We start from the raw sequence: 10000 nt of genomic DNA, 5'->3' as shown, positions 1-10000 counted from the left end.
AGTGCTGTACAGAAACCCAGCCTAAAACCCCAAACAGCAAGCAATGCAGGTGTAGAAGCACGGTGGCTAGGAAAAACTCCCTAGAAAGACCAGAACCTAGGAAGAAACCTAGAGAGGAACCAGACTATGAGGGGTGGCCAGTCCTCTTCTGGCTGTGCCGGGTGGAGATTAATAACAGAACATGGCCAAGATGTTCATAGATGACCAGCAGGGTCAGATAATAATAATCACAGTGATTGTAGAGGGGGCAACAGGTCAGTACCTCAGGAGTGAATGGTCAGATTTCATTCCTCTTAATCATGTTATTAATCAATAGGTGTCCTTCTTTATGTTTAAATTCACTGCTGGATTGAGGGACCTTACAGATAAGTGTGGGGTACAGAGATGAGGGACCTTACAGATAAGTGTGGGGTACAGAGATGAGGGACCTTACAGATAAGTGTGGGGTACAGAGATGAGGGACCTTACAGATAAGTGTGGGGTACAGAGATGAGGGACCTTACAGATAAGTGTGGGGTACAGAGATGAGGGACCTTACAGATAAGTGTGGGGTACAGAGATGAGGGACCATACAGATAAGTGTGGGGTACAGAGATGAGGGACCTTACAGATAAGTGTGGGGTACAGAGATGAGGGACCTTACAGATAAGTGTGGGGTACAGAGATGAGGGACCTTACAGATAAGTGTGGGGTACAGAGATGAGGGACCTTACAGATAAGTGTGGGGTACAGAGATGAGGGACCTTACAGATAAGTGTGGGGTACAGAGATGAGGGACCTTACAGATAAGTGTGGGGTACAGAGATGAGGTAGTCATTCAAAAATCACGTTAAACAATATTATTGAACACAGAGTCCATGCAACTTATTCTGTGACTTGTTAAGCACATTTCTACTCCTGAACTTATTTAGGCTTGACATAAACAAAGGGGTTGAATACTTATTGACTCAAAACATTTCAGCTTTTCGTTTTTGATTCATTTGTCAAAATGTCAAAAACATAATTCCACTTTGACATGATGGGGTATTGTGTGTAGATCAGGGACACAGCATCTTAATTGAATCTATTTTAAATTGAGGCTGTAACACAGCAACATGTGGATAGGATCAAGGGGTGTGAATACGTTTTGAAGGCAGTGTATAAGCTAAGCTGTGGGACAGTATGATCATGGTGAATAGCATCTTTACACACTGAAACCAATGTCTGCTTCATTTTGATTGGTGACAACGTGTCAACCACTCACGTCGTCCCCTGGTCAAAGTTTGACCTGATCTTAACCCGTCTTAACTCTGCAGAACCACGTCGACCAGGGACTTAACCCGTCTTAACTCTACAGAACCACGTCGACCAGGGACTTAACCCGTCTTAACTCTACAGAACCACGTCGACCAGGGACTTAACCCGTCTTAACTCTACAGAACCACGTCGACCAGGGACTTAACCCGTCTTAACTCTACAGAACCACGTCGACCAGGGACTTAACCCGTCTTAACTCTACAGAACCAAGTCGACCAGGGACTTAACCCGTCTCAACTCTACAGAACCAAGTCGACCAGGGACTTAACCCGTCTTAACTCTACTGAACCATGTCGACCAGGGACTTAACCGTCTTAACTCTACAGAACCACGTCGACCAGGGACTTAACCCGTCTTAACTCTACAGAACCACGTCGACCAGGGACTTAACCCGTCTTAACTCTACAGAACCACGTCGACCAGGGACTTAACCCGTCTTAACTCTACAGAACCACGTCGACCAGGGACTTAACCCGTCTTAACTCTACAGAACCACGTCGACCAGGGACTTAACCCGTCTTAACTCTACAGAACCACGTCGACCAGGGACTTAACCCGTCTTAACTCTACAGAACCACGTCGACCAGGGACTTAACCCGTCTTAACTCTACAGAACCACGTCGACCAGGGACTTAACCCGTCTTAACTCTACAGAACCACGTCGACCAGGGACTTAACCCGTCTTAACTCTACAGAACCACGTCGACCAGGGACTTAACCCGTCTTAACTCTACAGAACCACGTCGACCAGGGACTTAACCCGTCTTAACTCTGCAGAACCACGTCGACCAGGGACTTAACCCGTCTTAACTCTACAGAACCACGTCGACCAGGGACTTAACCCGTCTTAACTCTGCAGAACCACGTCGACCAGGGACTTAACCCGTCTTAACTCTGCAGAACCACGTCGACCAGGGACTTAACCCGTCTTAACTCTACAGAACCACGTCGACCAGGGACTTAACCCGTCTTAACTCTGCAGAACCACGTCGACCAGGGACTCAACCCGTCTTAACTCTGCAGAACCACGTCGACCAGGGACTTAACCCGTCTTAACTCTACAGAACCACGTCGACCAGGGACTTAACCCGTCTTAACTCTACAGAACCACGTCGACCAGGGACTTAACCCGTCTTAACTCTACAGAACCACGTCGACCAGGGACTTAACCCGTCTTAACTCTGCAGAACCACGTCGACCAGGGACTTAACCCGTCTTAACTCTACAGAACCAATATGCCTGTTGCTTACGTAAGCTGAGGACTATACCCTGACCTTGTTCTTTCTCTTCTTCCTCCTCTTCCTCATCCTCCTCCTCATCCTCTGTAGAACCATGTGGACCAGCGAAGGCGAGGTTCAGGTGACAGGGCGGATGGAGACCACCCCTGCCATGGGCATCCCTAGTATCTCTGTTTCCCAGCAACAGGCCCCTAAGAAGTTTGCCCCTGTGGTTGCCCCCAAACCTAAGTTCAACCCGTACAAGGACCCCACTGACCTTGCAGGAGGTAAGAGGGGACGCAAGTGACCCAAGAAGTGTGCATGTATTGCAGAAGAAACTGTAGTGTTTGTTGGCCACAATTGTATGGACTTGACAATGTCTTGCGTTAGAATGATGAAAACAGACTCCTATAGGGGGCTTTAACCTCCTCTATAGCCCCAGTACTGACTCCTATAGGGGGCTTTAACCTCCTCTATAGCCCTAGTACTGACTCCTATAGGGGGCTTTAACCTCCTCTATAGCCCTAGTACTGACTCCTATAGGGGGCTTTAACCTCCTCTATAGCCCCAGTACTGACTCCTATAGGGGGCTTTAACCTCCTCTATAGCCCCAGTACTGACTCCTATAGGGGGCTTTAACCTCCTCTATAGCCCCAGTACTGACTCCTATAGGGGGCTTTAACCTCCTCTATAGCCCCAGTACTGACTCCTATAGGGGGCTTTAACCTCCTCTATAGCCCCAGTACTGACTCCTATAGGGGGCTTTAACCTCCTCTATAGCCCCAGTACTGACTCCTATAGGGGGCTTTAACCTCCTCTATAGCCCCAGTACTGACTCCTATAGGGGGCTTTAACCTCCTCTATAGCCCCAGTACTGACTCCTATAGGGGGCTTTAACCTCCTCTATAGCCCCAGTACTGACTCCTATAGGGGGCTTTAACCTCCTCTATAGCCACAGTACTGACTCCTAAATGGCACCCTGTTCCCTGGTCAAAATGTAGTGCACTATATAAGGAACGCCGTTTCATTTAGGACACCAGCTCAGGTCTGATTGGACCTGGCTAGAAGGCTGTCGTTGCTTTCCTTCTGAGCCTAGTTTGATGATAACACTTTGAAACCTGACAGACAAGGACTGATTAGGGACTTGTTGTTTGACGGTTGTGTGTGTGTGTGTGTGTGTGTGTGTGTGTGTGTGTGTGTGTGTGTGTGTGTGTGTGTGTGTAGTATGTGGTTTCTCTGTTGTCTCTCTTGTACATCATGTACAAGTCTTATCTGGGGCTGTCTGTTTCAAATAGCACCCTATTCCCTCCATAGTGCACTACTTTAGACCAGAGCCCCTATTCCCTCCATAGTGCACTACTTTAGACCAGAGCCCCTACTCCCTACATAGTGCACTACTTTAGACCAGAGCCCCTATTCCCTACATAGTACACTACTTTAGACCAGAGCCCCTATTCCCTACATAGTACACTACTTTAGACCAGAGCCCCTATTCCCTACATAGTACACTACTTTAGACCAGAGCCCCTATTCCCTACATAGTGCACTACTTTAGACCAGAGCCCATATTCCCTACATAGTGCACTACTTTAGACCATAGCCCTATTCCCTATATAGTACACTACTTTAGACCAGAGCCCCTATTCCCTACATAGTACACTACTTTAGACCAGAGCCCATATTCCCTATATAGTGCACTACTTTAGACCAGAGCCCTATTCCCTATATAGTGCACTACTTTAGACCAGAGCCCCTATTCCCTACATAGTGCACTACTTTAGACCAGAGCCCCTTATGGGTCTGCACTACATAGGGGCTACGGGTTACTGTTTGAGACAGAACCTTTCGTTGGCCTGACGTTGTGTTGTTGTTCAGTATCTGGTTTCTGATCAGGGTTGGTTTCTTCTGGGTGAGTCGTTCAGCATTCTCGTTTAGTAACACTGGCGTGTCACAGCCGATTCACCTACATCTGGGAAAACAATGAATCAGAGCCCAACCATTTAAATACCTCAGTGTGTAGTATGTTGGTAATATCTAGCGTGCTCTGTGAACTGTAATAGCAAGTGTACCCTGTCTTTAAAGCAGACTTTCCTTAACTCAACGCCCGCTTTGTATGTTCATGTATATCATGAACAAAGACACAGCGCCGTACTCCATCAAAACAAATCCAAGGGTGATGTAAAAAAAAATGAAAACTCAGACCTTGAATCATTATTATTATAATATTTTTTTTACTCTGTGAAAAACACCACTCAGACCTTGAATCATTATTATTATAATATATTTTTACTCTGTGAAAAACACCAAAAATAGATTTGCCTTGATTAATACCGTTTTAATGCAAAGATCAAGAAGTTTAAGTCATATTCTTAATCAGTAAGCTTTTTAGGACTGATACAAAAAGAAACCTCACTGTTACTATGGAAACCACAATAGAATAAGAGCCGCTATCAGCCAATTAGGGAGTGAAAGAACACCTTTATTATATAACAAAAACCTGAATAATACTTCTCTGAAGAGTAAATTAACCAACGGCCAAAGTGCAAACCAGCATTTGTTCGGGAAGTTGCTTTGAAAGCTTTGTGTAGAGAATTTGGGAAGGATTTGGCTCGTAAGCACACAGCAGACTGTCTTCCTCAGAGCAGGGTTCCGTGACTTTGATTTGAGATCCATAAATGGACCTGTTAAATTAAAGTTTGTCCCAAATGGCACCTTATTCCCAATGTACTGCTCTACTTTAGACCAGAGCCCTATTCCCTATATAGTGCACTACTATAGACCAGAGCCCTATTCCCTATATAGTGCACTACTTTAGACCAGAGCCCGATTCCCTATGTAGTGCACTACTATAGACCAGAGCCCTATTCCCTATATAGTGCACTACTTTAGACCAGAGCCCGATTCCCTATGTAGTGCACTACTATAGACCAGAGCACTATTCCCTATATAGTGCACTACTATAGACCAGATCACTATTCCCTATATAGTGCACTACTTTAGACCAGAGCCCTATTCCCTATATAGTGCACTACTATAGACCAGAGCCCTATTCCCTATATAGTGCACTACTTTAGACCAGAGCCCCTATTCCCTCCATAGTGCACTACTTTAGACCAGATCACCTATTCCCCTATATAGTGCACTACTTTTGATTCAAAGCCCTATTCCCCTATATAGTGCACTATTTTTAACTCAGAGCACCTATTCCCCTATATAGTGCACTACGTTTGACTCAAAGCCCCTATTCCCCTATATAGTGCACTATTTTTAACTCAGAGCACCTATTCCCCTATATAGTGCACTATTTTTAACTCAGAGCACCTATTCCCCTATATAGTGCACTACTTTTGCTCGAGCCCCTATTCCCCTATATAGTGCACTACTTTAGCTCGAGCCCCTATTCCCCTATATAGTGCACTATTTTTAACTCAAAGCCCCTATTCCCCTATATAGTGCACTATTTTTAACTCAAAGCCCCTATTCCCCTATATAGTGCACTATTTTTAACTCAAAGCCCCTATTCCCCTATATAGTGCAGTATTTTTAACTCAGAGCCCCTATTCCCCTATATAGTGCACTATTTTTAACTCAGAGCACCTATTCCCCTATATAGTGCACTACTTTTGCTCGAGCCCCTATTCCCCTATATAGTGCACTACTTTAGCTCGAGCCCCTATTCCCCTATATAGTGCACTATTTTTAACTCAAAGCCCCTATTCCCCTATATAGTGCACTATTTTTAACTCAAAGCCCCTATTCCCCTATATAGTGCACTATTTTTAACTCAAAGCCCCTATTCCCCTATATAGTGCAGTATTTTTAACTCAGAGCCACTATTCCCCTATATAGTGCACTACTTTAGCTCGAGCCACTATTTCCCTATATAGTGCACTACTTTAGCTCGAGCCCCTATTCCCCTATATAGTGCACTACTTTAGCTCAGAGCCACTATTCCCCTATATAGTGCACTACTTTAGCTCGAGCCACTATTCCCCTATATAGTGCACTACTTTAGCTCGAGCCACTATTCCCCTATATAGTGCACTACTTTAGCTCGAGCCCCTATTCCCCTATATAGTGCAGTATTTTTAACTCAGAGCCCCTATTCCCCTATATAGTGCACTACTTTTGACTCAGAGCAACTATTCCCCTATATAGTGCACTACTTTTAACTCAGAGCCCCTATTCCCCTATATAGTGCACTACTTTAGCTCGAGCCACTATTCCCCTATATAGTGCACTACTTTTGACTCAGAGCCAATATTCCCCTATATAGTGCACTACTTTTGACTCAGAGCCAATATTCCCCTATATAGTGCACTACTTTTGACTCAGAGCCCCTATTCCCCTATATAGTGCACTACTTTTAACTCAGAGCCCCTATTCCCCTATATAGTGCACTACTTTAGCTCGAGCCACTATTCCCCTATATAGTGCAGTATTTTTAACTCAGAGCCACTATTCCCCTATATAGTGCACTACTTTAGCTCGAGCCACTATTCCCCTATATAGTGCACTACTTTAGCTCGAGCCACTATTCCCCTATATAGTGCACTACTTTAGCTCGAGCCACTATTCCCCTATATAGTGCACTACTTTTGACTCAGAGCCACTATTCCCCTATATAGTGCACTACTTTAGCTCGAGCCACTATTCCCCTATATAGTGCACTACTTTAGCTCGAGCCACTATTCCCCTATATAGTGCACTACTTTAGCTCGAGCCACTATTCCCCTATATAGTGCACTACTTTAGCTCGAGCCACTATTCCCCTATATAGTGCACTACTTTAGCTCAGAGCCACTATTCCCCTATATAGTGCACTACTTTAGCTCGAGCCACTATTCCCCTATATAGTGCACTACTTTAGCTCGAGCCCCTATTCCCCTATATAGTGCACTACTTTAGCTCGAGCCACTATTCCCCTATATAGTGCACTACTTTTAACTCAAAGCCCCTATTCGCCTATATAGTGCACTACTTTAGCTCGAGCCACTATTCCCCTATATAGTGCACTATTTTTAACTCAAAGCCCCTATTCCCCTATATAGTGCACTACGTTTGACTCAGAGCCACTATTCCCCTATATAGTGCACTACTTTAGCTCGAGCCACTATTCCCCTATATAGTGCAGTATTTTTGACTCAGAGCCACTATTCCCCTATATAGTGCACTACGTTTGACTCAGAGCCACTATTCCCCTATATAGTGCACTACTTTAGCTCGAGCTACTATTCCCCTATATAGTGCACTACTTTTGACTCAGAGCCCCTATTCCCCTATATAGTGCACTACTTTAGCTCGAGCCACTATTCCCCTATATAGTGCACTACTTTTGACTCAGAGCCCCTATTCCCCTATATAGTGCACTACTTTAGCTCGAGCCACTATTCCCCTATATAGTGCACTACTTTTGACTCAGAGCCCCTATTCCCCTATATAGTGCACTACTTTAGCTCGAGCCACTATTCCCCTATATAGTGCACTACTTTTGACTCAGAGCCCCTATTCCCCTATATAGTGCACTACTTTAGCTCGAGCCACTATTCCCCTATATAGTGCACTACTTTTGACTCAGAGCCCCTATTCCCCTATATAGTGCACTACTTTAGCTCGAGCCACTATTCCCCTATATAGTGCACTACTTTTGACTCAGAGCCCCTATTCCCCTATATAGTGCACTACTTTAGCTCGAGCCACTATTCCCCTATATAGTGCACTACTTTTGACTCAGAGCCCCTATTCCCCTATATAGTGCACTACTTTAGCTCGAGCCACTATTCCCCTATATAGTGCACTACTTTTGACTCAGAGCCCCTATTCCCCTATATAGTGCACTACTTTAGCTCGAGCCACTATTCCCCTATATAGTGCACTACTTTAGCTCGAGCCACTATTCCCCTATATAGTGCACTACTTTAGCTCGAGCCACTATTCCCCTATATAGTGCACTACTTTTGACTCAGAGCCCCTATTCCCCTATATAGTGCACTACTTTAGCTCGAGCCACTATTCCCCTATATAGTGCACTACTTTAGCTCGAGCCACTATTCCCCTATATAGTGCACTACTTTAGCTCGAGCCACTATTCCCCTATATAGTGCACTACTTTAGACCAGAGCCCTATTCCCTATATAGTGCACTACTTTAGACCAGAGCCCTATTCCCTATATAGTGCACAAGGAAATGGAATCCTGAAGGAATTTGCCATGCTAGTTCATTAACAGGAAAACAGTTTTAGAGAAATGTAGTTTATAACCTGAAAACACACCAAAGCTACGCAGTAGGTCCACTACCTCAGGGACACATGCTTTCAGGGTCTGATATTTATGAAAGCAAGTCATCTGCATACAGGGAAACTGGGTTTCAGTTCCCATCTGTAAATACCATGTTTTAATGGTGTGGCCTTTATTTCAAAATAGAAAGGGGTTCTATCGCCAGGGCAAATAACAGAGGGGACATTGGACATCCTTGGCGTGTGGCCCTTGGTAATGGGAACAATTTGTGAATGCAGTTTCTAAGTACTGAGATATGAAGTTCGAACCAAAGCCACATTTTCCCAGTACAGAGAATAAATAGTCCCATTCTACACTGTGAAAAGCCCTTTTCTTCATATTAAGAGATGATTATTTTAGTAACGCCAGAAGAAAGTGTGTAATGTTGAGACGAGTGTTAGAGGAGTGGCGACCCTTTAATAAATCCTGTCTGATCCGTTGATATGATGTCAGTCATAGTAGACTCTAATCGAGAGGCGAGCGATTTCGGGAATATTTTTAACGTCTGCATTTAAAAGTCACACTCAGATGCAGCTTTCTCCCGGGGTTTAAAAAACAAGTATGATCAATGCCTCTCAGGGTTTGGGCTAAAGAACCCTGGTTCAGGTTTTGTTTGAACATTTCAAGAAGGAGGGGTGCCAGTTTGGCAGAACACTTCTTGAAGAATTCGATTGGGTAGTCATCCGGGCCAGGGTTTTTCCCACTGTGCATTGCTGTGATTGAATTGAAAATCGCCTATAACTGCAAAGATTGATCACTTTCCTCTGTCCTCTCTGTACTAATGATAGGAGTTTTCGAATTGTAAAAAAAAAAAGTATTCATGATTGAATTGTCTTCAGGTGATTCTGGTGTGTAAAATGTTTTGAAAGTATTATTCATTTAAATGGGATTAACCGCTAAAACACACAAGGTAGTGTACATTTTGAGGAAATGATTTAGCTTTGTTCGCTTGTTTCATAATTAACCACTACAGTTATTCAGCTTCTAAGAGATTACGCTTCATTTGGAGGATTAGCATATGGTGATAGTTTAAACTATTTTCATAATTTATCAATTTTGTTTGTTAACTGAAAAGGGTACATGTCACGTTCTGACCTTAGTTCCTTTATTATGTCTTTGTGTTAGTTTGGTCAGGGCGTGAGTCGGGGTGGGTAGTCTATGTTCTTTTTTCTATGTTGGATTTCTGTGTTTGGCCTGGTATGGTTCCCAATC

The 10000-nt window shown here is 44.1% G+C and overlaps 1 protein-coding gene across 7 annotated transcripts in view; it reads left to right on the top strand.

Moving 5' to 3' along the window:
- Positions 1-10000, top strand: part of lpp (LIM domain containing preferred translocation partner in lipoma) — a 479626-nt gene that overhangs the window by 124151 nt on the left and 345475 nt on the right. For 6 of the 7 annotated variants that reach the window (XM_064952655.1, XM_064952654.1, XM_064952653.1 and 3 more), the window contains one exon: positions 2625-2800. The exons of the other annotated variant lie outside the window; for it this stretch is intronic. In XM_064952655.1, the coding sequence (XP_064808727.1) occupies positions 2629-2800 (172 nt within the window). In that variant the 5' untranslated portion in view covers positions 2625-2628. The remainder of the gene's footprint in view (positions 1-2624; positions 2801-10000) is intronic. 7 annotated transcript variants of the gene reach the window in all.

Source organism: Oncorhynchus masou, chromosome 31, assembly GCF_036934945.1.
Source record: "Oncorhynchus masou masou isolate Uvic2021 chromosome 31, UVic_Omas_1.1, whole genome shotgun sequence".
Classification (NCBI taxonomy): domain Eukaryota; kingdom Metazoa; phylum Chordata; class Actinopteri; order Salmoniformes; family Salmonidae; genus Oncorhynchus; species Oncorhynchus masou.
The sequence above is the reverse complement of the archived record's forward strand: the minus strand, read 5'-3'. Positions and strand labels throughout refer to the sequence as shown.